The 27,701-nt window shown below is 44.1% G+C and overlaps 2 protein-coding genes across 7 annotated transcripts; one reads left to right on the top strand and one right to left on the bottom strand.

Annotated features, from left to right (window-relative positions):
* Positions 1-242: 242 nt before the first annotated feature.
* Positions 243-3,940, bottom strand: LOC123155815 (pentatricopeptide repeat-containing protein At5g18390, mitochondrial). 6 transcript variants are annotated; one of them, XM_044573949.1, is made up of 3 exons: positions 2,415-3,940; positions 2,197-2,243; positions 243-1,044 (listed from the first exon to the last, which is right to left on the bottom strand). In XM_044573949.1, the coding sequence occupies exon 1, from the start codon at positions 3,861-3,863 to the stop codon at positions 2,484-2,486; it is 1,380 nt and encodes a 459-aa protein (XP_044429884.1). In that variant the 5' UTR covers positions 3,864-3,940; the 3' UTR covers positions 243-1,044; positions 2,197-2,243; positions 2,415-2,483. The 6 variants fall into 6 exon arrangements, with proteins under 6 accessions (XP_044429884.1, XP_044429882.1, XP_044429885.1 ...); XM_044573947.1 differs by having other exon boundaries at positions 244-1,044; positions 2,197-2,248; positions 2,415-3,939; XM_044573950.1 differs by lacking the exon at positions 2,197-2,243 and having other exon boundaries at positions 244-1,044.
* Positions 3,941-4,050: 110 nt separating this feature from the next.
* Positions 4,051-6,993, top strand: LOC123155817 (60S ribosomal protein L32-1). The gene is made up of 4 exons (XM_044573951.1): positions 4,051-4,141; positions 4,241-4,337; positions 6,231-6,412; positions 6,686-6,993. Exons 2-4 carry the CDS (start codon positions 4,248-4,250, stop codon positions 6,813-6,815), a joined length of 402 nt encoding a protein of 133 aa, XP_044429886.1. The 5' UTR covers positions 4,051-4,141; positions 4,241-4,247; the 3' UTR covers positions 6,816-6,993.
* Positions 6,994-27,701: the final 20,708 nt, after the last annotated feature.

Here is a 27,701-nt window from a genome sequence, read left to right as displayed (position 1 = left end):
TAACGCTCTTCCTCTCCTTTTATCTCCTCATGGCTAGTTCCTAGTCTCTACAGTTTTGCTTTACCCCATAATGAAAATGCCGAGCTCCTGTAGTTCCGGTCAAAAATAACTACAAGATCGATACCCACTATTTTTTTTTTTGACAAACTCAAGATTGATACCCACTAACTTACAAGCAAGTAAACAAAATCATGCATACATGTTGTGGTTTTGCATTTCGCACTTCAGAACGAGCCTTTATTTTTGGACCAACTGAATTTACCCACAATTTCCATCACTGAAAGTTGAACAATGTATACGTCTTCAAAAGACCTTCGGTCGGGGAAAAAGACAAGGTATATCAGTTCATTGCAACATTCACATTAAGCAATGTTTTTTCACAAGAAAAATAATCTTCCCAGTCTATGAAATGCAAGACAATGCTGTATCTCATCATCAACCCCCTCCCTCGGCTTCTCGGATTTGCGTTCCTCAGCGGTGTGATCAGTCATAGGATCATAGCTGACCTCCTGATTACAAAACATTTCTGCATTCCCCCCTTTTGCAGTCGTGCCCATACGCTTACTAACACCGCCGTGACAGTAGTTTCTAGTTTGTCGCCATACAGAAGGCAGGCCATCGAACGCGAGGCAAATTCCTTCCCCAAATCACTGGGGAGTTCTTGAGTTCTGCAGTAGTATGTTCAGGAGATACAATAGCCTGTAATCAGCTTGTGAACGTCCGGTGGATGGGGAGTCATCATGTATTGTAATCGCATGTAAGACTCTGGCGGATGGGGCTCTTTACCCCCTTTCTCCCTTTAATATATGATACACATACTTGTGTGTATCCTAAAAAAAAAGAAAAGCTTGTGAACGTCGAGCCACTGCATGCCCGGCTATTCTGGCCACATGATGTAACAACATAGGTTCATTCAACTTTGATCTCGTTGGGTGCACCCGGATGGTTCCTTGTCAGAAGGTATTAGGACACTGTAAGGTAAGTCCAATTCTGCATGCCAATCGAGTATCTGATGCTCACCGAGGGCAAAGTAAAGTTGAAACACTGCGCAAAAAAAGGAAGGAAAAACATAAGGCAACAACCAGCAGCTATGCAGAAGCAGAACAACCTTCATCATAGTCATTACAAAGGACGAGTAACAATCATTTCATGCAGTATGCTGATTCACAGGGGCCATTCTCACATGTTCATCCTTAAAGAAGAGTGTCGGTGCTGTGGTGCAGGACATATATGAATCAATTGCAGTGTACTACCAAACTATCTTAAAACTGATGCATGGCCAACGAAACACTTCCACCATAAACTGATTTGGACACTTCAAACTGCTAACCATTTTCAGTATCACTTTGTCTTCGCAAATGTGCATTCCCCAAAAAGGCGGAGCACTGTCGATCTCAAAAAATTGAAATTTCCCTCATCAAGACTCATACTTATTCCAGACAGTGATGTTCTTTTGTCCAGAAGACAACACAGGTACCTCAACCTTTCAATGGTAAGTGATTTGCCTTGAGGTTTCAGCAAACATTATCAGTAGTCAGCCCTATCTCTACAACGCGACTTCAAATCGTACAAGGTAGCATGGCTCCAATCTTTATTCTACATGAATCCTCATGGATCACAGAGTTGGTTCTAAATTCAACAGTGAAAGCACCTGGTCCACCTGGTCAAACACCGACGGGGCAGTGGATGTTTCAATAATCTAATCTATGCAACCACAAAACTTAAATTCCACTCAACTTACTGCATACTCCACTACTACTCTTCTTGTTAACCTTCACTACACAAATTTGACCACATTAGTTGAGGCTATCCAATGATCTTATTCACTGATCCTTCCCACCCAAAACAAATAAATCACTTGACCAGCATATCCAACTGTCCAACAGCATAACATTGGTTTATGTCACAGAATACAATCAGAAGACAGGAATGCTACCTGAAAATTCAGAACCTTTACCATGCAATTCACAGCACCCCACTAGACAGCATCTACTTCCTGATTCATTCAGTTTCCTTCTAGTGACATCTCAACAATACACTTTTAAATCATAGTACAAAGTAGCATGGCTCCAATCTTTATACTGAATTATCATGGAGCACACAGTTGGTACTAAATTGAACAGTGAAAACACCTGATCAAACACCAATGGACCATGGATATTTCAATAATCTTGTCTATGCAACCACAAAACTTACATTCCTCTGAACTTAGTGCCTACTCCGCCACTACTTTTCTTGTGAACCTACACTGCACAATTTTGAGCACATTAGTTGAGACTATCTGATGGCCTTATTCATTGATTCTTTCTACCGAAAACAAATAAATCACCTGTCAAGCATATATCAGTCACAGTCCAACAGCATAGCACTGGCGGCCTATGTCATGAAATACAATTAGAAGATAGGAGCTCTACCTGGAAATTCAGAAACTTCACCAAGCAATTCGCAGCGCCCCACTAGACTGCATCTACTTCCGGATCCATTCAGTTTCCTTTTAGTGACATCTCAAGCTGCTCCATCCTCCGGGCTAGATCATGTTTCCCAAGATGCCGCAGCCCATCAACTACAACGTTAAAGGTTGGCGCCCGTGGCGCGAACCCAGCCTCACTCATCTCAAGAAGGTAGTTTGCAGCATCCAAGAACCGACCACCCCTCACACACATTTTGACAAGCATCACATACACAGGCCGGTTAGGTGGGTGCCCCTTGGACTTCATATCACCAAAAAAGGCGAAAGCATCAGCGAAACGACCTGCCTTGCAGAGCGCCTTGACGATCGCCGCATATAGACTTGGGAAGGGCCGGTGGCCATCCTCAATAGCCGCATAGAACAATCGGAATGCCTCCTCAATTCGGCCAGCCTTGGCCACGGCCGGTAGCATCACTTTGTAAGTTGAGATATCTGGGCACATGCCACGACTGGAAGCATCGGCAAGAAGACCCACGGCGAATTCCACATCACCAGCATCGCAAAGCGCCTGGGCGAGCGAGTTGAATGTGGCCACGTCGGGGAGGACGCCCTCCTTGGTGATGCGGAGGGCGAATGCCTTGGCTTCTTCCAGGCGCCCAGCTCGGACGAGCCCGTCGACGAGGAGGTCCCGGCCGCGCACCGGCGGCCGGAACCCGCGGGACGACATGTCGTCGAGGAACGCCTGCGCCTCCCGGAGCTTCCCCGACGCGCACCAGGCGTCGACGAGCGTGCTGAACGTGGCGCGGTCTGGGGCCACGCCCTTTCGCGCCATGCGGCGGAGCAGCTTGTAGGCGCCGGCGAAGTTGCCGTTGGCGCAGAGCGCATCGAGAAGGGCGTTGTAGACCTCGGTGGTCTGCGGGCACCCGAAATGGGGAAGGCGATTGAAGACCTCGACGGCCTGCTCGGCGAGGCGGGAGTGGCCGTAGGACGAGATAACCGCCGAGAAGGTTGCCGGAGAGAGGGGGAGGCCGAGCGCGCGCATGTCGGAGGCCTGGGTCCAGAGGTGGGTGAAGAGGCGCGCGCGGGCGAGCGGGAGGAGCAGCGCGTCGAAGTGATCGGCGGAGGGGGAGAAATTGGGCTTCGCCCGGAGCCACGCTAGGAAGCGGGCGGCGTGGAGGGGCTCGGAGGGGGCAGCGGCGCGGATGACGCGGAGCGCGAGGTCCGGCGGGAAGGGGGACGGCAGGCGGAGGCGGTTCAGGGTGCGCTCCAGGTAGAAGTCGCGCCGTACGATGGTGGAGAGGTGGTTGACCGCCGCGAAGTAGGCGTCCTTGGAGGTGGGGTGCTGCGGCAGCTCCTCGGCGCCGGCCGCGTAGTCGGGGAGCGTCGCGAGTCGGCGGAGGCCGAGCCGGTCGCCGAGACGGCGGAGAACGGCGGCGGAGACGGAGGACGACATTTCTCGCCTCGCCTCGGCCGCCGCGGCCACACCGAGATTTGGGAGCTAACGGTGGAGCTGGACTTAGAAACGGAGGCCCATTCTGCAACTGGGTAAGTTATTGCAATGTACCGGGCTTAACTTTCTATTTTTCGGGCTAGACCGCACAGGCCCATTCGAGCCCATGTAACTAGGGTTTGTGGAGGGTATAAAGACTGCGTCGCCTTGCAAATCCATCCCCGCCGCCGCTCTTCTTGCACCTCTCTCTGTGTTAGGGTTAGGGTCGTTCGCTCCCGAAGGTAGCAAGCAAGCTCGCAGACGAGCTCCCACCTAGTTTTCCCTGGTGATTTTACCCTCGTCATCTGATCCGAATTCCTTCTGCTCGTTTTGCCCGACAGATCAAAGATGGCGGTGCCGCTTCTGACGAGGAAGATCGTGAAGAAGAGGGTCAAGCACTTCAAGAGGGCCCATAGCGACCGCTACATTGGCCTCAAGGTATCAACCTCTCGCGCAAGACTTTTATGCAGTGGATGTTGCAAGTGCATCATGTCTTGATTGCTTCGTGCAGTTGATTTGACCCGGTTCTAGATCCCGATTCTTACTCATGCTGTAGTTTCAACTTGCAAAGTTTGCCGCGGTTCATGGCCTGATGTAGTATCTTAATTGTATAACCTGGAGGTCTGTGGCGTTTTGTAGTATTATATTCACTTGTGATTCGTAGTCGCTGTATGCCAAATTTACCACTTCGGCTTAGGCTATGTTACTGTGAAATGGAAGTGTTGTAGTCGTTGATTCAGCACTAGAGTGTTATATGGTATTAGCTAATGTTGTTGTAGAAATTTGTTGTGTTTTCTGAAGGTGGAAACCGTTTAGGGTATGAACAAGCACAAAGTAGATAACTGAACGATACATGTTTAAATTGGAATTATTTGTGACACTTTTACATGAAATCATCAATGAACATTGGCTTGAAAGATTATAGCAGACACTTAGCTGGGCAATTGTGTTTTCGTTTTACCTTGTTGTTTTATTGATGACTTTGTCAAGAAAGGAAGTGATGGCTTAGTAAAAGGTCTGAGTAAGGAAACATTTTCTTGAGCAAATATTGGGTTGAATGAAGAGGGCCCTAGCCCTTGCATTAGTATAGTACTGTGGCTGTCGCAACCTCTTCTACAGCAATTTATTCATGTCTTCATGAAGTGGGATGAATTAAAAAAGGTGTGGGCTTCATTCTGAGTATGAATGCTTTGCTTAGACTTCTCCCAACACTTGTTTCCCAGTGTGAGCTCAAGAAGTCATGTTTTCTGCATGATTAGTACCTTCTGTCTGATCCTATCAGCTCAACTAATACACTGTTATGTAACCTTTAGCTGAGCCGCATTTTCTTTGTCTGTTATTCTTCTATTTTGTGTTCTGTGATTTTTTTGTTGCAAGTATACCCCCATATAGGGCTGCAAGAAAAGCTCGAGGCTCGTGAGCCGCTCGAGATCGATTCGTTTTTTGGCTCGACTCGAGTTCGACTCGAAAAGAAACAAGCTGAGTTTGAACACTTTATGTAGCTCGACCAAGAAACAAGCCAATCTTAAGCCAATATTGACTTGCTCGATTTTAGCTCGATAGCTCGACATAATACCATTATGTTAAATGATCGTGCCAAATATTAAATAGAAATAAGATAATTTGTTACCATATATGATGTGCGTGATTTTTCTCCATTTTATTTACCAGCAAACATGGAAGCTTAATTAGGCGCAGCCAAAATTTAGGCCTAATTATGATACATGGTCACCTATGTCTTAAATATCCTGTTGCTTTTAGCAAAATTTCCCAGCATATGCACCTTCATTTTCTTGTGTTTCATCCACGAAGAGCACCATCTATTGCTAGTTCGCCCAAGAGACCAAGATGAGCTCTCCCGAGCATGCCAAGATTGCCGTACAAAGTTGTGTCGTGTTGTGTCCTTATCTAGTTGGAATAATCACCACAGATTTATAATTTTTAAAGTCTAACTTAGCTCGAAACTAGATCGAGATCGACTCGAGATCATTACAAGCTGAGCACAAGTCATGTTCTACAGCTCGATAGCTCGCTCGAATTTTTATATGAGTTGAGCTGAGCCAACTCCAACTCGCTCGAACTCGACTCGTTTGCAGCCCTACCCCCATACACCAATGCCAGCAAGTTGTTTGTTGCTTTGCTCAATTATAATTATTTCTGTGTTGGTTCGGTGGTACAAGTATGACCAGGAAACTTTGTGTAGGATGGTGCTAGGTTGTTTGGTATTTCATATGTGTTGAATCTTGTCTTTTCACCTCTTCTGGACTTGTTCTCTTGTTTATTATGTTATATTGTGCTTAAACTGAACAATATTTTGATTTTTGATTGTAGCAAAGCTGGCGCAGGCCAAAGGGTATCGATTCCCGTGTCAGGAGAAAGTTCAAGGGATGCACCTTGATGCCCAACATTGGCTACGGTTCTGACAAGAAGACGAGGCATTACCTTCCCAACAAGTTCAAGAAGTTTGTTGTCCACAATGTCTCTGAGCTGGAGCTGCTTATGATGCACAACAGGTAATGTGTGTTTATCATGCCTCCATGGATTTCGAGTCGCTCGACTAGTCGCGACTAGTCGACGACTAGTCTATGAGTCGCAAAAATATGGTCGACTCAGCTTAGTGTCGACTCGCGACTCTGAGTCGCGACTAGTCACAACTCTGGCTCGACTTCTTCCGAGTCGCTGCCCCAGAGCGACTCACATGAGTCGCGACTCGAAAACCATGCATGCCTCTTACAGAACTGCCTATTGTCATCCTAATTGTGATATGCCCCGTTTCTTGCAATCAGGACCTACTGTGCGGAGATCGCCCACAACGTCTCCACCAAGAAGCGCAAGGACATTGTTGAGCGTGCTGCTCAGCTCGACATCGTGGTTACGAACAAGCTTGCCAGGCTCCGCAGCCAGGAGGACGAGTAGACTGTCTGTCAGAAGTATGTTTTGGTCTGGTTCGTATGTAGGAAAGTATTCCGCTGTTCGTTTTGTGACTGTCAGGGGTATCTGTTATTCCAACCTTTTTGCTACCAGTGCCGACTGTAATGTGTCAAAGATCTACTATTGCCTTTATAATCTAGATCCGATTGCCAATTGCTGAAAAGCGTGTGTTAAATTGGGGTTTGGGTCTGCTTTATATTCTGGTGATCAAATTTGAATCATCTGTTTCGGAACTTGTGATCTTGTCACATTGTTCTGAGACCAAGGGAGACTCACTCTAGTGGGACATATGGTCTGTACCTCCTTGAACATAGAACTCCCATTTCCGACTCATTTCATGGGTTTTATGCACTTTGCACAGGGAGGCGTTATAGGGCACAACCGTTTTTTGTACGTACCACTACCACATTATATACTTTTACCTGAAATATGAGATATTCATACTTTAGTGATCTAGACATTTTTATATTTCTTTACGGAGGGAGTATATAGACATTTTTTTAGTGTGTTTTCATTCATTAGACATGTTTTAGTGTGTTTTTCATTCATGTCAGTTTGCATGTTGTTCATATTGAAATATCCAAAGCATTTTATATTTATGAACGAAGACCAAGTTAACTCACACAACTCATACAGCTTTGGGTGATGTCACAAACGTAACGGAACTGGTAACAATCATGGTCCGATCTTTGTAAGAGCAACTCCAACCGGGCGACCCATTTCCACGCTGGCCCAACGCGCCGACCTATTGCCAAAAACCGTTCGCATCGCGTTTGCGTGGTACCATTCCCGTACTAAAATTGCGCTTGAAATGTGTCGGTGTGGACGCGTCGCTCGTCCCCTCGGCGGCGCTTGAAATGTGTCGGTGTGGACGCGTCGCTCGTCCCCTCGGTGTCCGCCGCGGCCCAACTACCGCCTGTTGTCATATTTATAGCGACCATCGACACTAGGCCCATGCGTCAGCCAGTGAAAGCGTCTTTTTCTAATACAAGCGTGCGGGGCAGGGGGGGAGGGGGGGCCTCATCTGGATGAGCCCCCCCCCCTCCCAGCCCCTTCGTGCCTCCTCGCTGGCGACAACCGAAACCCTAGACATGGGGTTCTTCGGCAGTGGCTCCGACAAGGGCAAGGGCAGCGCCTCCTCTTCCCGTGCTCCTCCTCCGCTGCCGGCGCCGGCGCCTGCGCGCTCCAGTCGGCAGCGTCTACACATCCCAGTGCACCAGGTGCGGTGGCACTGGGAGTTCAGGCACCCGTTGCCGTACCCGCCGTGACGCTGCCGCACCACTGGCACCTCGATCCGCAGCGGATCCCGGTGCCGGCGGATCCACGGACACAACGGGCGCATGATGAGGAGGTGCGTAGGCGCCAGGCACAGCTCACGCCGGCGCAGCGGCGCATGCCCGAGTACACCGTAGACTCTCCCCATTGGGAGGCCTGGTTTGCCCTCGAACACGAGGAGCAAAGGCGGCTTGGCGTGCAGCACCACCACGTCAACCCCCCGCCTTCCCCCGTCATCAAACCGGAGGAGGAGGAGGCCGAGGCTGCCTACCAGGCGGCGCTGCGGAGAGGCCTTTGCCAACTCCATCGAGGAGGAACGACGGAAGGCCGAAGCTGCCGAAGCGGAGGAGGCCGCCTACTAGGCGGCGATGGCGGAGGCCATGGCCCTCTCTGCGGCCGGGGCCTGCGTGGTGCCGTGTTATAGGGTGGAGACCCTAAGTGGAGATCTTTCACGAATTGGAGGGGGATCCACGAAGAACGCGAAGAACACGAAGAACAAGATGGGAAATCACAAGAGAAACACTCAAGAACAAGCCCAATTACACATCCACTAGACTAGCAACACATGGATCCACAAGATACATGAACAACAAAGGGAAAATAGCACAAGATAAAGTTCATCCCAAATCCCAAAGGGAGATGAGGTCTTGATAATCCTATGATGGGGAACCTTCCCTAGATGGGGTCTTGAATCCACTAGGGATCTTCTCCCAGGAGGTCTAGATCTCCATGGGAGAAGGTAGATAGGAGGAAAGCTCTCAAGATCATATCATGTACTTTGCTAACCCAAATTTCGAGCTAGGAGATGACTATTTATAGACTAGGGGAAGTTTGGGAGTAAAATGGGTCATTGGAACCTAAGTGCATGTAGGCACAGCCGGAGGGGCCCGAGCACCCGGGGTAAAGCTACCGGGCACCCGGGGGTTAGTCGTGCGGGCACCTGGTGGTGAAAGCCCGGGCACCCGGGGTGGACAGAGGGGCCGCGCCCTTTGGGGTCGCCGGACCGGGCACCCGGGGTGGTCAGAGGCCTCCGGTGCTTCGCGTCTTGGGGTCCCTCTTACTCCTCCTTCTCCCTAATTGGATGGTGTAGATGTTCTCTTGCGCTTGAACTCCTCGTCGTCGACAAAGCTCCAGTAATATCTATGCATGTACACGAGAGGGATGTCAAGTAGTATACCATCCTCGAAGGGGTCAAGTGAACACGTGTAAAGGAATGATTAACCTTTATGTATGTGAAGTAGATGTCGCATGTATCACTTGCCGAACGGACTCTTGACATGGTGATGTCCGTAGGATGCTCCGCATCATCCCCTCCCCCTTGGGAAAGATCCGACCTCGGATCGAAAACCAAATCAGCATGGGAAAGAGATGTCATCGCCTTGTAGAAGTGAACGTCCACCAAGTACTCATAGTCTTGAAGCTCAAAGTGGGCACTCTCCAATGTCGCACCGGCTCGTGATTCATTCAAAAGGAGCAAGAACAACAAACACTTGGAAAAACAAATGTGGTAGCGTTAGTGCAAAACCAAGCATTCAAGTGGTGATTCACCGAACAAGTGTTGTCATCATGCATATCATATGGTGTGACAAAAGATTGTGTCATGTATGTAAGCATATGGATTGAGCACAATCAAGGGCATCATTGAAACAAACATGTAATTGGGAGGTAGAGACGCTAATATGTGTGACAAGAGAATGAGAATCTACCTCATGGTCATAGCAAGCATGCATTAAGCGCTCAACAAATATTCTATGGTATGCATATGAATCTTTCAAAACACCAAATAAAATGAAGTGACTAAACACATGGGGCAAGACAATCCAAGCATAATGTGCATATGGTGTTGTGAAGATATTGTGGCACTCAACATAATGGAAAGAGCAATTGTTCATCATATGTGAGGCAAGTTCTACAAGACGGCTGTTCGACCCGCAATGTTGTATGGCGCCGAGTGTTAGCCGACTAAAAGGCGACATGTTCAACAGTTAGGTGTGGCAGAGATGCGTATGTTGAGATGGATGTGTGGACACATGAGGAAGGACAGAGTCCGGAATGATGATATACGAGATAGAGTTGGGGTAGCACCAATTGAAGAGAAGCTTGTCCAACATCGTTTGAGATGGTTTGGGCATATTCAACGCAGGCCTCCAGAAGCTCCAGTGCATAGCGGACGGCTAAAGCGTGCGGAGAATGTCAAGAGAGGTCGGGGTAGACCAAATTTGACATGGGAGGAGTCCGTTAAGAGAGACCTGAAGTATTGGAGTATCACTAAAGAACTAGCTATGGATAGGGGTGCATGGAAGCTTGCTATCCATGTGCCAGACCCGTGAGTTGGTCGCGAGATCTTATGAGTTTCACCTCTAGCCTACCCCAACTTGTTTGGGACTAAAGGCTTTGTTGTAATGAAGTCAATCATGGAAATATATGCAATTAACCACATGAAACGAGCAAGTATGAATCATCGATGATGCAACATAGGCAAGCATATCAAGCATGTCACGCAAACTAGTAGTGCGAAGATGCAACATACTGGAGGAAATCATGGAAAGCATGTCATGTGGGCAAATAATAGGCATATGTAATGCGCATGACATAGGACAAGCATGAAAGCAAGATATGATCAAAGGATCATCATAGGAATTGGGCACAAAACAAACATGGCAATAACAAGCAATATCTCCACCAAGCATGCAAAAACACATACAAGTCACAAAATCAAGTGTCATGTGAGATGCAAGGCATGGGTCACAAATGCATGGCAAATGTATAGAAATGAGCATATCATGCAAAGTGAACATGGCAATATGGGCATAAAGTGAGAAGTGGTAAATAACCCATAACCATGTGAGGGCCACGTAGAAGAAATGCGTGAAGTCTTTGCGCGAAGGGAGCGGTGGTAAGGACAATCCACGGGATCCCAAATCATCATTGCTCTCTAGAGCTCGTTTCGTCAACTCATGGGATTGCGAGGTTGACAAGGAAGCATGTATACCTACACAACAAGTAGACAAACGAAACAAAGTGTGTGCGTGGTAAATATACACATCATCCATCGTGATGTGCATGTGCTGGTGAGAGTTAGCACAAGATAGGCATCGCTCAAAGAAATTCGATGCATGGTATAAGAACATGTCATCCATCATGAAATAGTTGTCATGTATAACATGATGGGGACACAAATTGAGCATGCAATTATATGGCACGTCATTCATGGGAAGCATATCAATATCATCACAAGAAAAGCGAATACCAATAACCATGAGCTTGTCATCTATGCCAAATGTGCAAATTGGGTTTATTTTAATGGCATATGCATAGTCACTACGATGAGATTGCAAATATGACATACAGGTGATCTCATGCATAACATATGACAAGTCAAGCGGATTGTCAAACATGATGTGGCCGAGAGAATTATCAAGAAATCCTATGAAACACGGCATCACAACTAATAGACTCCACACGGCATCATCAAACTCATCATAAATGGGTAAATCATCGCATGGGCAAATCATACTAGCATGAAGCATGGTAATAGGTGGATCGACATCATGCAAGCAATCAATGTCAAGAATGTCCACTAGTGGGACAAGAGCATCACCTTCACCTATGTTACCTTTCTCATTTCACTCATGTGGTGAACGTCATCATCGTGATGGAACCATGTAGGGGTGCATCATAGTCCACCATGGCCATCGTCTTGTCCAAAGGAAGGACGAAGTCGTCGAGGATCGGCACATCATCATATATGGGACCTATCACCAAATGAGAAGACACAATAGAGGTATAGGTTAAGTCGTTAGAAGCATAAATGGCCTCACATGCCTTGTAAACTACCTCACTCTCTATATGGTGGTGGCTCACTCACTCCCTCAAGATAGGTGCACTCAATGTCACATATGGTGGAGCGAAAGGATCCATACGGTCGACTAGAGGGGGGGGGGTGAATAGGAGACTACAAATTTTAATCTTTATTGTCAATTTTAAGGTTTGGCGGATAAAAAGGGTTCACTCGATATGCAACTAGGTGAACACAACCTATATGACAAGCAAGCTTAAAGCTAAATATGCTAGGCAACAGTCTAATTAGCAAGCCCACAAGCATACAATGATAGAAGACAAAGTAAAGTGCGGGAAAGGATTAACCACAAGTGAGGCGAGGACGCAGATTTTATCCTGAAGTTCACTCTTCCTTGGGGAAGAGCTACTCTCCGTTTAGAGCGGTGCTGGAGCCAAATCTTGCGGAACGCCACGAAGGCTCACCGTAATCTCTTTCGAGTCACCCCCAATGGATGAGCCTCGAATCACTCGGGGTTGGTCTTGAAGGCAACCACCACACCTTTACAAACTTCTCCGGGGCACACTACAAGCAAGGAAGCTTTCAGAGGAACTTCTAACTGCATAGGAGCCCAAGCTACAAGAGTAACAAGTCAATGGGGAAGAAATGTTGCGGGGAACGCGATTTGGTTTGGTCAAGATGTAGATCAGGTCTTGCTCTCCCAATCCCCAAAGTTTCAACAAGTTTGGGTGGAGGGATCAAGAGTATTGAGCAAAATGGGGTATAGCAATGGTGGAGCTCAACAAGACATCAGGGTTGAGGACAGAGGATGAAGAAGGGGGGGGGTTATAGTGTTCTTGGCCGGATGGGGTTTTTTGCCCGTTGGGCCCCGTGCGCACGGGCTAAGTCGGCCCCGTGCGCACGCGGTACTCAGAGACTTACGCACCACCCGTGCGCACGGGGGCCAAAAGACCCCGTGCGCATGGGGTACTCAGAGAGTTTACCCAGCACCTCATGCGCACGGGGTACCCAGAGAGTTTCTGACTACCCCGTGTGCACGGGGGTCAAAAGACCCCGTGCGCACGGGGTATCCAAAAACACTATATTGCAAACTTTCTGGGTACCCTGACTAGCACACTATGGTAAATAAGGTGGTAGGAGTAGGAAGGCTAGGTGTATTAGTTTCGGCAATGTCATTCCCACACGACACACATCCCCAGAGACCCCTCTTAATAGTGCGGTACGACTCGAAACGAACCAAAAATAAAACCTTCGAATCGCCGGTAGACCACTCCTTTGATCTTTTGGAACTAGGGGGAGGGGTCAAACATCTCCATCGAGGCGATAAGGAACCAATAAAATTTTGCAACCGATATTAGATCCACTAACTACATTTTCATCACACCAAAATATATTTTAAGTGCCATTTGCACTTTCAATCTCGCCCTTTTTGGTGCATTGATGACAATGTGGTTAGAGCATGGCATCAAAGCTACGAAAAAGTAAATAGCCATGCGACAATGGTTGATCATGGGAGCTCCCCCTATATGTGTGCAGGTAAAAGAATGTACGCTTGAGTATGCATCAATCACACCCATGAGAGGCTCCCCCAAGATCAATATTGTCAAGACATGAGATCAACATAATAAACCTATAACGGTGCCTAGATCTCATGTAATGGTGTAGTGAGCAAATATCGTGAGACAACATAAGAAGCACCATAAGATCATAGCATAGGCATATAAGGTTCAATATAAATAACTAGAGTCTCACGAGCTAACACGATTAGCTCACAACCACACCAAGGAAAGCAAATAAGAATATCTCAAGCCAATTAAAACATCAACAAGGCGAAATAAACCACGAGGCTTGAGATCTCAACACACTCTAAATAAAAACACAACCACTTCTCCCCCTTTGTCGTCAAGACAACAAAAAGGGAAAAGGCAACACATGGACCCACTAGACAAGAGGAGACACACTCGAAGCATCATCCTCATCATCAAAGCCCCATCATGCCATCGGAAAGGAGCGAGCTGTCGCCTCATTGTCGTTGTCCTCGGACCCTGGGCCAACCTCCTCACTAGCTGCATCCCTCTCTGCCTTCTTCCGACGCCTCACAAGCTTGTCCTTGTTGATCTCCTTAACTCGACGGCGCTGAATAGACTGGCACATCTTGAACAAGTTGCTCATGGTCTTAAACAAGGACTTCTTCTCTCCTCTGGTGAAACTAGCCTCTGATTCTACCTTCTTGCGCTTACCACGAGGGATCCGTGCAGTGGAGGACATACCCGGAGTGTATGTGGCATGTTCCTCAGGCCTAGGATTGCGCCCCTTTCGATAAGTAAGAGTGTCGAACCCAACAAGGAGTTAAAGGTAGAACAAATATTCCCTCAAGTTCTATCGACCACCGATACAACTCTACGCACGCTTAATGTTCGCTTTACCTAGAACAAGTATGCAACTAGAAGTAATTTGTAGGTGTTTTTGGATAGGTTTGCAAGATAATAAAGAGCGCGTAAATAAAAAGTAGGGGCTGTTTAGATAAAGACACAACTAAATTAGTCTTAGTAGAGAGCTTTTTGTTACGAGAAAGTTATTTGTCCCTAGGCAATCGATAACTAGACCGGTAATCACTATTGCAATTTTATTTGAGGGAGAGGCATAAGCTAACATACTTTCTCTACTTGGATCATATGCACTTATGATTGGAACTCTAGCAAGCATTCGCAACTACTAAAGATCATTAAGGTAAAACCCAACCATAGCATTAAAGTATCAAGTCCTCTTTATCCCATATGCAAACAACCTACTTACTCGGGTCTGTGCTTCTGTCACTCACGCCACCCACCATAAGAAAATCATAAACATATTGCAAACCCTACAGCGGAGATCCCTCACGCTTGCGCGACACGGAGATCACCATAGGACAACACCAATAACAAAACATACAACTCAAACCAATCACGATCATTAATTAACCCATAGGAAAAAATGAATCTACTCAAACATCATAGGATAGCCATACATCATTGGGAAATAATATATAGCATTGAGCACCATGCTTAAGTAGAGATTATAGCGGGTAAAAGAGGGGTTACACCGCTGCATAGAGGGGGGAAGAGTTGGTGATGATGGCAGTGAAGTTGTTGGTGAAGATTGCGGTGATGATGATGGTGGCCACGGCAGCGCTCCGGCGCCACCAGAGGAGAGGGGGAGAGGGGGCCCCTTCTTCCTCTTGTTCCTTGACCTCCTCCCTAGATGGGAGAAGGGTTTCCCCTCTGGTCCTTGGCCTCCATGGCATGGGAGGGGCGAGAGCCCCCCCGAGGTTGGATTTGTCTCTCTGTCTCTCTCTGTTTCTGTGCTCTTGATTCTGCCCTTTCACCGTTTCGTATATATATGGAGACCCGTAACTCCGATTGGATTGAAACCTTCGCCCAGATTTTTCTCCGAAAATTAGCTTTCTTGCGGCAAAAGTAGAGCAGCAACTGCCTTACGGGGGGCCCACGAGGGGGGCAGGTGTGCTCAGGGGGGCAGGCGTGCCCCTTGCCTCGTGGCCACCTCGGGCACCGTCTCGCGGTGATTGTTCTTCCCATATTCTCCAAATACTCCAAAAATATTCTCTGTCTGTTTTTATCCCATTTGGATTCCGTTTGATATGGGGTTTCTGCGAAACATAAAACATGCAACAAACAGGAACTGGCACTGGGCACTGGATCAATATGTTAGTCCCAAAATAGTATAAAAAGTTGCCAAAAAGTGTATGAAAGTTGTATAATATTGGCATGGAACAATCAAAAATTATAGGTACGACGGAGACGTATCAGCATCCCCAAGCTTAATTCCTGCTCGTCCTCGAGTAGGTAAATGATAAAAAAGATAATTTTTGATTTGGAATGCTACCTAGCATAATCTTGATCATGTAATCTAATCATGGCATGAATATTAAGGCACGAGTGATTCAAAGCAATAGTCTATCATTTGACATTAAGACAATAATACTTCAAGCATACTAATAAAGCAATCATGTCTTTTCAAAATAACATGGCCAAAGAAAGTTATCCCTACAAAATCATATAGTCTGGCTATGCTCCATCTTCATCACACAAAATATTTAAATCATGCACAACCCCGGTTTCAGCCAAGCAATTGTTTCATACTTTTTAACGCGCTTTAGCCTTTTCAACCCTCATGCAATACATGAGCGTGATCCATGGATATAGCACTATGGGTGGAATAGAATATGATGGTGGAGGTTGTGTGGAGAAGACAAAAAAAGAGGAGAAAGTCTCACATCGACGCGGCTAATCAACGGGCTATGGAGATGCCCATCAATTGATGTCAATGCAAGGAGTAGGGATTGCCATGCAACGGATGCACTAAGAGCTATAAGTGTATGAAAGCTCAAACTAGAAACTAAGTGGGTGTGCATCCAACTTGCTTGCTCATGAAGACCTCGGGCATTTTAGGAAGCCCATCATCGGAATATACAAGCCAAGTTCTATAATGAAAATTCCCACTAGTATATGAAAGTGATAACTCAAGAGACTCTCTATATGAAGAAAATGGTGCTACTCTGAAGCACAAGTGTGGAAAAGGATAGTAACATTGTCCCTTTTATTCCTTTTTTCCTTTTTCCCTTTTTTTTCCTTTTTCGCTTTTTTGCGGGCTTCTTTGGCCTCCTTTTTTTTATTTAGGCTTCTTTGGCCTCTTTTTTTCGAGACAATGCTCTAATAATGATGACCATCACACTTCTATTTACTTATAACTCAATATTACAACTCGATACTAGAACAAAGATATGACTCTATATGAATGCCTCCGACGGTGTACCGGGATGTGCAATGATCTAGCGTAGCAATGACATCAAAAAACGGACAAGCCATGAAAACATCATGCTAGCTGTCTTACGATCATGCATATGAAGGCTCAAGTCATGTATATGATGATGACGATGGAAGTTGCATGGCAATATATCTCGGAATGGCTATGGAAATGCCATGATAGGTAGGTATGGTGGCTGTTTTGAGGAAGATATAAGGAGGCTTATGTGTGATAGAGCGTATCGTATCACGGGGTTTGGATGCACCGGCGAAGTTTGCACCAACTCTCGAGGTGAGAAAGGGCAATGCACGGTACCGAAGAGGCTAGCAATGATGGAAGGGTGAGAGTGCGTATAATCCATGGACTCAACATTAGTCATAAAGAACTCATATACTTATTGCAAAAGTTTATTAGCCCTAGAAGCAAAGTACTACAACGCATGCCCCTAGGGGGAGGTTGGTAGGAGTTAACCATCGCGCGCCACCGACCTCCACATAAAGGATGGCAATCAAAAAAATATCTCATGCTCCAACTTCGTTACATAACGGTTCACCATACGTGCATGCTACGGGAATCACAAACCTCAATGATACGTCCATTTTGCATCATGCTTTTATATCAATATTTATTGCATTATGGGTTGTTATTACACATTATATCTCAATACTTATGGCTATTCTCTCTTATTTTACAAGGTTCACCATGAAGAGGGGGAATGCCGGCAGTTGGAATTCTGGCTGGAAAAGGAGCAAACGTTGGAAACCTATTCCACAACTCCAAAAGACCTGAGACTCCACGAAACAACTTTTCAGATTTAATAAGATTTTTTGGGCAAAAGAAATAGGCCAGGGGGCCCACACCCTGTCCAGGAGACAGGGGGGCGCGCCCCCTATCTCCTGGGCCCCCTGGTGGGCTTCCGGATGCCATCTTCTGCTATATGAAGGGTTTTCCCCTGGAAAAAATCGTGGGCAAGCTTACGGGACGAAACTCCGCCACCACGAGGCAGGACATTGGCGGAATCAATCTAGGGCTCTGGCGGAGCTGTTCTGCCGGGGACACTTCCCTCCGGGAGGGGGAAATCATCACCAACGTCATCACCAACGATCCTCTCATCGGGAGGGGGTCAATCTCCATCAACATCTTCACCATCACCATCTCATCTCAAAACCCTAGTTCATCTCTTGTATCCAATCTTGTATCCAAACCACAAATTGGTACCTGTGGGTTGCTAGTAGTGTTGATTACTCCTTGTAGTTGATGCTATTTGGTTTACTTGGTGGAAGATCATATGTTCAGATCCTTTATGCATATTATTACCCCTCTGATTATGAACATGCATATGCTTTGTGAGTAGTTATGTTTGTTCCTGAGGACATGGGTGAAGTCTTGCTATTAGTAGTCATGTGAATTTGGTGTTCGTTCGATATTTTGATGAGATGTATGTTGTCTCTCCTCTAGTGGTGTCATGTGAACGTCGACTACATGACACTTCACCATTATTTGGGCCTAGAGGAAGGCATAGGGAAGTAATAAGTAGATGATGGGTTGCTAGAGTGACAAAAGCTTAAACCCTAGTTTATGCGTTGCTTCGTTAGGGGTTGATATGGACCCATATGTTTAATGATGTGGTTAGGTTTACCTTAATACTCCTTTTTGTAGTTGCGGATGCTTGCAATAGGGGTTAATCATAAGTGGGATGCTTGTCCATGTTAGGGCAGTACCCAAGTACCGGTCCACCCACATATCAAATTATCAAAGTACCGAACAAGAATCTTATGAACGTGATGAAAACTAGCTTGACGATAATTCCCAATGTGTCCTCAGGAGCTCCTTCTTCATTATTAGAATTTGTCCAGGCTTATCCTTTGCTACATAAAGGATTGGGCCACCTTGCTGCACTTTATTTACTTTATTTACTTTTGCTCGTTACCATTTATCTTATCACAAAACTATCTATCACCTATTATTTCAGTGCTTGCAGAGAAAAACTTATCGAAAACCGCTTATCATTTCCTTCTGCTCCTCGTTGGGTTCGACACTCTTACTTATCGAAAGGACTACGATAGATCCCCTATACTTGTGGGTCATCAAGACTCTTTTCTGGTGCCGTTGCCGGGGAGCGTAGCGCTCTTGGTGAGCGGAACTTGGTAAGGAAACATTTATATAGTGTGCTGAATTTTTTTGTTACTTGTTACTATGGAAACTAATCCTTTGAGGGGCTTGTTTGTGGTATCTTCACCCCAACCAGAAGAGCAAAGAGATGCTCCTCACCTACTGAACCTTATGAAAATATTCACTTTGAGATTCCTTCGGGTATGATAGAGAAACTGCTAGCTAATCCTTTCGCAGGAGATGGAACATTGCATCCCGACTTACACCTCATGTTTGTGGATGAAGTTTGTGGATTATTTAAGCTTGCAGGTATTCCCGATGATGTTGTCAAAAGGAAGGTCTCCCCTTTATCTTTGAAGGGAGATGCAATAACATGTTATAGGCTATGTGATGATATGAGATATTGGAATTATAAGCGATTGAAGTTGGAATTTTACCAGAAGTTCTATCCTATGCATCTTGTTCATCGTGATCATAATTACATATATAATTTCTGGCCTCGCGAAGGAGAAATCATTGCTCAAGCTTGGGGGAGGCTTAAGTCAATGTTGTATTCATGCCCCAATCATGAGCTCTCTCGGGAAATGATCGTTCAGAATTTTTATGCTCGGCTTTCTCTTGATAATCGCAACCTACTTGATACTTCCTGTGTTGGTTCCTATATGCTGAAGACTATTGATTTCAAATGGGACTTATTGGAAAGAATTAAACGCAACTCTGAAGACTGAGGTTCCGACGATGGTAAGGAGTCAGGTATGACACCTAAGTTTGATTGTGTTAAATCTTTTATGGATACCGATGCTTTCCGTGGATTTAGCTCTAAGTATGGACTTGACTCTGAGATAGTAGCTACTTTTTGTGAAACTTTTGCTACTCACGTTGATCTCCCTAAAGAGAAGTGGTTTAAATATAATCCTCCCATTGAAGTGAAAGTAGTTGCACCTATTACAGTCGAAGAGAAGACTATTACATATAGTGATCCTATTATTCCTACTGCTTATGTTGAAAAACCTCCTTTTCCTGTTAGGATAAAAGATCATGCTAAAGCTTACCTCCTGAGCAAATCAAAGTTGAACCTAATATTGCTATTGTTAAAGATCTCTTGTCTGATAATATTGATGGGCATGTTATTTATTTCTGTGATGAAACTGCTAGAATTGCCAAACCTTGTGCTAAAGATAAACATAGACCTGTAGTAGGCATGCCTGTTATTTCTGTTAAAATAGGAGATCATTGTTATCATGGCTTATGTGATATGGGTGCCAGTGCTAGTGGAATAACTATTGACTTATACAACGAAATTAAGCACGATATTGCACCTGCTGAGTTAGAAGATATTGATGTCACAATTAAGCTTGCCAATAGAGATACTATTTCACCAATGGGAATTGTTAGGGATGTTGAAGTCTTGTGTGGGAAAACTAAATATCCTGTTGATTTTCTTGTTCTTGGCTACCCACAAGATAGCTTTTGTCCCATTATTTTTGGTAGACCCTTCTTGAACACCGTTAATGCTAGGATAGATTGCGAAAAGGATGTAGTTACTATTGGTCTAGGTGATATGTCTCATGAATTCAACTTTTCTAAATTTAGTAGACAACACCGTGAAGAGGAACCATCTAGTAAGGATGAAATTATTGGTCCTGCTTCCATTGCTGTTCCTCCAACTGATCCGTTAGAAAAATATTTGCTAGACCATGAAAATGATATGTTTATGAAGGAAAGGGAAGAAATAGATGAAGTGTTCCTTAAACAAGAACCTATGCTGAAACATAATCTTCCCGTTGAAATTCTTGGGGATCCCCCTCCACCCAAGGGTGATCCCGTGTTTGAACTCAAACCATTGCCTGATAATCTTAAGTATGCTTATCTTGATGAAAAATAAACATATCCTATTATTATTAGTGCTAACCTTTCAGAGAAAAAAGAAGAAAGATTATTGAAAACTCTGAAGAAGCACCGAGCTGCTATTGGATATACTCTGGATGATATTAAGGGCATTAGTCCCACATTATGTCAACACAAAATTTCAGTGGAGAAAGATGCCAAACCAGTTAGAGATCCTCAAAGACGATTAAATCCCAAAATGAAGGAAGTGGTAAGAAAGGATATACTAAAACTCCTTGAGGCAGGTATTATTTATCCCGTTGCTGATAGTGAATGGGTAGGCCCTGTCCATTTGTCTCCCCAAAAAGGGAGGTATTAACGTTGTTCCTAATGATAAAGATGAATTGATCCCGCAAAGAATTATTACATGTTATAGGATGGTAATTGATTTCCGTAAGTTAAATAAAGCCACTAAGAAAGATCATTACCCTTTACCTTTTATTGATCAAATGCTAGAAAGGCTATCCAAACACACACATTTTTTCTTTCTAGATGGTTATTCTGGTTTCTCTCAGATACCTGTTTCAGCGGGGGATCAATCTAAAACTACCTTTACTTGCCCTTTTGGTACTTTTGCTTATAGACGTATGCCTTTTGGTTTATGTAATGCACCTGCTACTTTCAAAGAAGCATGATGGCTATATTTTCTGATTTTTGTGAAAAGATTTGTGAGGTATTCATGGATGACTTCTCCGTCTATGGATCCTCTTTTGATGATTGTTTGAGCAACCTTGATCGAGTTTTGCAGAGATGCGAAGACACTAGTCTCGTCCTGAATTGGGAAAAGTGTCACTTTATGGTTAATGAGGGCATTGTCTTGGGGCACAAGATCTCCGAGAGAGGTATTGAAGTTGATAAAGCCAAAGTTGATGCTATTGAAAAGATGCCATGTCCCAAGGACATAAAAGGTATAAGAAGTTTCCTAGGTCATGCCAGTTTTTATAGGAGGTTCATTAAGGACTTTTCTAAAATCTCTAGGCCTCTGACTAATTTATTGCAAAAAGATATTCCTTTTGTCTTTGATGATGATTGTGTAGAAGCATTTGAAACACTTAAGAAGGCTTTGATCACTGCACCTATTGTTCAGCCATCTGACTGGAACTTACCTTTTGAAATTATGTGCGATGCTAGTGATTATGCTGTAGGTGCTGTTTTAGGAAAAAGAGTTGATAAGAAATTGAATGTTATCCATTATTCTAGTAAGACTCTTGATACTGCCCAGAGAAATTATGCTAATACTGAAAAAGAATTCTTAGCAGTTGTGTTTGCATGTGATAAGTTTAGACCTTATATAGTTGATTCCAAAGTTACTATTCACACTGATCATGCTGCTATTAAATATCTTATAGAAAAGAAAGATGCTAAGCCTAGACTCATTAGATGGGTTCTCTTGCTCCAAGAATTTGACTTGCATATTATTGATAGAAAAGGAGCTGAGAACCCCGTTGTAGACAACTTGTCTAGGTTAGAGAATGTTCTTGATGACCCACTGCCTATTAATGATAGTTTTCCCGATGAACAATTAGTGGTTGTCAATGCTTCTCGTACCGCTCCTTGGTATGCTGATTATGCTAATTACATTGTTGCTAAATATATATCGCCTAGTTTCACATACCAGCAAAATAAAAAGTTCTTTTATGATTTAAGACATTACTTCTGGGATGATCCACACCTTTATAAAGAAGGAGTAGATGGTATTATTATACGTTGTGTGCCTGAGCATGAACAGGAACAAATCCTACGCAAGTGTCACTCTGAATCCTATGGAGGACACCACGCTGGAGACAAAACTGCACACAAGGTACTACAATCTGGTTTTTATTGGCCTACTCTTTTCAAAGATGCTCGTAAGTTTGTCGTATCTTGTGATGAATGTCAAAGAATAGGTAACATTAGTAGACGTCAAGAAATGCCTATGAATTATTCTCTTGTTATTGAACCATTTGATGTATGGGGCTTTGATTATATGGGACCTTTTCCTGCCTCCAATGGTTATACACATATTTTAGTTGATGTTGATTACATTACTAAGTGGGTAGAAGCTATTCCAACTAGTAGTGCTGATCATAACACCTCTATTAAAATGCTTAAAGAAGTTATTTTTCCGAGGTTTGGAGTCCCTAGATATCTTATGACTGATGGTGGTTCACACTTTATTCATGGTGCTTTTCGTAAGATGCTCGCTAAGTATGATGACAATCATAGAATCGCATCTCCTTATCACCCGCAGTCTAGTGGTCAAGTAGAGTTGAGCAATAGAGAGCTCAAATTAATTTTGCAAAAGATTGTGAATAGATCTAGAAAGAATTGGTCCAAAAAACTTGATGATGCATTATGGGCCTATAGAGCTGCATATAAAAATCCTATGGGTATGTCTCCTTATAAGATGGTTTATGGAAAAGCATGTCATTTGCCTCTTGAAATTGAACATAAAGCATATTGGGCTATTAAAGAGCTCAATTATGACTTCAAACTTGCCGGTGAGAAGAGGTTGTTTGATATTAGCTCACTTGATGAATGGAGAACCCAAGCATATGAGAATGCTAAGCTTTTCAAAGAAAAAGTCAAACTCTGGCATGATAAGAGGATACAAAAGCGTGAGTTTAACGTAGGAGATTACGTGTTATTGTTCAACTCTCGTTTAAGATTTTTTGCAGGAAAACTTCTCTCAAAATGGGAAGGTCCCTATGTTACCAAGGAGGTCTATCGTTCTGGCGCTATAAAAATCAACAACTTTGAAGGCACAAATCCGAGGGTGGTAAACAGTCAAAGAATTAAACATTATATTTCAGGTAATCCTATCAATGTTGAAACTAATATTATTGAAACCATAACCCCTGAGGAATACATAAGAGACACTTTCCAGAACGTTCCAGACTCTGAAAAGGCATAGGTATGTGGTACGGTAAGTAAACCGACTCCAAAACAACTCTAATGGCAATTTTCATCAGTTTTGGATTATTTTAGAATTTTTAGGAAGAAAGAAGTAGTCTGAAAGGGGCACGAGGCTCCCACGAGAGAGGAGGGCGCCCCCCCCTGTAGGGCGCGCCCCCTGTCTCGTGGGCACCTCGTGTGCCTCCCGGACTCCGTTTTCTTGTATGTTACGTATTTTGGTCGGTAAAAATTCATTATATATACTCCCGAAGGTTTTGACCACTATATCATGCAAATTTCCTCTGTTTTCGTTTCGAGCTGTTTCTGTTGCAGATTTAGAGCACCATGACTTCCCCCTCCTCCAACAATGAAGACAAGGATGCTTGGCTATTGAAGATAGAGTTGAAAAGAGAGGAACCGAAGAGATCAACAAGGATGGAGGGATCAAGAAGGCCATGGAGGCTCAAGCTCCGGTGGTGAAAGAAGAAGACATCCCTCAACCTTTACCTAACCTTTTCACTCCAACAGAGATTGAAGCGTTCAAGATGATTGAATTAGCCCGCATACAGAACAAGTACCTCACGGAGGAGAATATTTTGTTGAAGGATCATATTGCTGGGCTCAAGGGCATTATCCACAAGTTGGAGGAGCTTCTACGCTCGATGTGCGATTATCCACCGTCATCATCACCACATCCATCACCTCCGAAGAAATAATCACATGGCTATGGGCACTCCCCTTGGCAACTGCCAAGCTTGGGGGAGGTGCCCCGATATCGTATCACCATCACACTCCTATCTTCACCGTTTTATTTAGTTCGATCCTTTGAGTAGTATCTTGATCTATCAGTAGTTGAAGTTTTGATATCGAGTAGTTTTGAGTTTTTCATTGTGCTATCTATAATAAAGATTATTTAGTTCAATCTTTTATGTAATCGAGTCCGTGTGCTATCTATAATAAAGATTAGTGTTGAGTCAAGGGCTTTGCTATGTTGCTATGATCTTGAGAAAGTAGAAAGAACAAAAGAGTTCATATTGATCTTATGGATAGTGATAACTTCACACATAGAAAGTATGAGGCATAAAAATTGTTGAGAGTTGATGAACATAGCCTTGGTCATCGTTGAAATTAATAGGAAGTAATAAGGAAAGAGGGGTTCACATATAAATATATTATCTTGGACATCTTTTATGATTGTGAAGCACTCATTAAGTATGACATGCTAAAAGAGTTGACATTGGACAAGGAAGACAACATAATGGTTTATGTTTTCCGACATCTCAGTTAAAGTATATTGTCATTGATCTTCTAGACATGTTGAGCTTGCCTTTCCCCCTCATGCTAGCCAAATTCCTTGCACCAAGTAGAGATACTACTTGTGCTTCCAAATACCCTTAAACCCAGTTTTGCCATGAGAGTCCACCATACCTACCTATGGATTGAGTAAGATCCTTCAAGTAAGTTGTCATCGGTGCAAGCAATAAAAATTGCTCTCTAAATATGTATGACTTATTAGTGCAGAGAAAATAAGCTTTGTACGAACTTGTTGTGGAAGTAATAAAAGCAACGGATTGCATAATAAAGGTCCACATACAAGGGGCAATATAAAGTGACGTTCTTTTGCATTAGGACTTCGTGCATCAACCCTAAACGCGCATGACAACCTCTGCTTCCCTCTGTGAAGGGCCTATCTTTTACTTTATGTTTCACTTTATGCGTGAGTCAAGGTGATCCTCACCTTTCCCTTTTTCCATTTTATCCTTTGGCAAGCTCCTCGTATTTGAAAGATCATGATATATATATCCAATTGGATGTAAGTTGGCATAGGCTATTATTGTTGACATCACCTAAAGGTGAATACGTTGGGAGGCAACACAATAAGCCCCTATCTTTCTCAGTGTCCGGCTGAAACTCTATAACCACAAGTATTGCGTGAGTGTTAACAATTATAGGGGACTACGAGATAGTTTAGTATGTGAGCTTGCTGAAAAGCTCTATTATTGACTCTTTCTGATATTACGATAAATTGCAATTGCTTCAATGACTGAGATTATAGTTTGTTAGTTCTCAATGAAGTTTTTGAACCATACTTGACATTGTGAATTGCTTATTACTTGAACATAGGAAATCATATGACAAAATCTATATATGTTGCTGTTATTAGAATGATCATGATGCCCTCATGTCCGTATTTTATTTTTATCGACACCTCTATCTCTAAACATGTGGACATATTTTTTTGATTTCGGCTTCCGCTTGAGGAGAAGCGAGGTCTAAGCTTGGGGGAGTTGATACGTCCATTTTGCATCATGCTTTTATATCAATATTTATTGCATTATGGGCTGTTATTACACATTATATCTCAATACTTATGGCTATTCTCTCTTATTTTACAAGGTTTACCATGAAGAGGGGGAATGCCGGTAGCTGGAATTCTGGCTGGAAAAGGAGCAAACATTGGAAACCTATTCTGCACAACTCCAAAAGACCTGAGACTCCACGAAACAACTTTTCAGATTTAATAAGATTTTTTGGGCAAAAGAAATAGGCCAGGGGGCCCACACCCTGTCCAGGAGACAGGGGGGCGCGCCCCACCCCCCTGTAGGGCACGCCCCCTATCCCCTGGGCCCCCTGGTGGGCTTCCGGCTGCCATCTTCTGCTATATGAAGGGTTTTCCCCTGGAAAAAATCGTGGGCAAGCTTACGGGACGAAACTCCGCCGCCGCGAGGCGGAACCTTGGCGAAATCAATCTAGGTCTCTGGCGGAGCTGTTCTGCCGGGGACACTTCCCTCATGGAGGGGGAAATCATCACCAACGTCATCACCAACGATCCTCTCATCGGGAGGGGGTTAATCTCCATCAACATCTTCACCAGCACCATCTCATCTCAAAACCCTAGTTCATCTCTTGTATCCAATCTTGTATCCAAACCACATGGTACCTTTGGGTTGCTAGTAGTGTTGATTACTCCTTGTAGTTGATGCTATTTGGTTTACTTGGTGGAAGATCATATGTTCAGATCCTTTATGCATATTATTACCCCTCTGATTATGAACATGAATATGCTTTGTGAGTAGTTACGTTTGTTCCTGAGGACATGGGTGAAGTCTTGCTATTAGTAGTCATGTGAATTTGGTATTCGTTCGATATTTTGATGAGATGTATGTTGTCTCTCCTCTAGTGGTGTCATGTGAACGTCGACTACATGACACTTCACCATTATTTGGGCCTAGAGGAAGGCATAGGGAAGTAATAAGTAGATGATGGGTTGCTAGAGTGACAGAAGCTTAAACCCTAGTTTATGTGTTGCTTCGTTAGGGGTTGATATGGACCCATATGTTTAGTGATGTGGTTAGGTTTACCTTAATACTCCTTTTTGTAGTTGCGGATGCTTGCAATAGGGGTTAATCATAAGTGGGATGCTTGTCCATGTTAGGGCAGTACCCAAGTACCGGTCCACCCACATATCAAATTATCAAAGTACCGAACGCGAATCTTATGAACGTGATGAAAACTAGCTTGACGATAATTCCCAATGTGTCCTCGGGAGCTCCTTCTTCATTATTAGAATTTGTCCAGGCTTATCCTTTGCTACATAAAGGATTGGGCCACCTTGCTACACTTTATTTACTTTATTTACTTTTGCTCGTTACCATTTATCTTATCACAAAACTATCTATCACCTACTATTTCAGTGCTTGCAGAGAAAACCTTATCGAAAACCGCTTATCATTTCCTTCTGCTCCTCGTTGGGTTCGACACTCTTACTTATCGAAAGGACTACGATAGATCCCCTATACTTGTGGGTCATCACTCAACATAAGTATTTCTACTAATCCACAACTACCCACTAGCATACTCTAATATCACCATCTTTATATCGCAAAACTATTGCAAGGAATCAAACCTATCATATTTAGCAATCTACAAGTTTTATGTAGGATTTTATGACTAACCATGTGAAGGACCAATTCCTGTCATCTCTCTAAAAAAATATAAGTGAAGCAAGAGAGTTTAGTTCTTTCTACAAAAGATATGCCCATGCTCTAACAAATATAAGTGAAGCAAAAGAGCATTCTACAAATGGCGGTTGTCTATGTGAAGAGAAACAGGCAATCCAA

The sequence above is a fragment of the Triticum aestivum genome, chromosome 7B (genome assembly GCF_018294505.1).
Source record: "Triticum aestivum cultivar Chinese Spring chromosome 7B, IWGSC CS RefSeq v2.1, whole genome shotgun sequence".
Lineage (NCBI taxonomy): Eukaryota > Viridiplantae > Streptophyta > Magnoliopsida > Poales > Poaceae > Triticum > Triticum aestivum.
The sequence above is the reverse complement of the archived record's forward strand: the minus strand, read 5'-3'. Positions and strand labels throughout refer to the sequence as shown.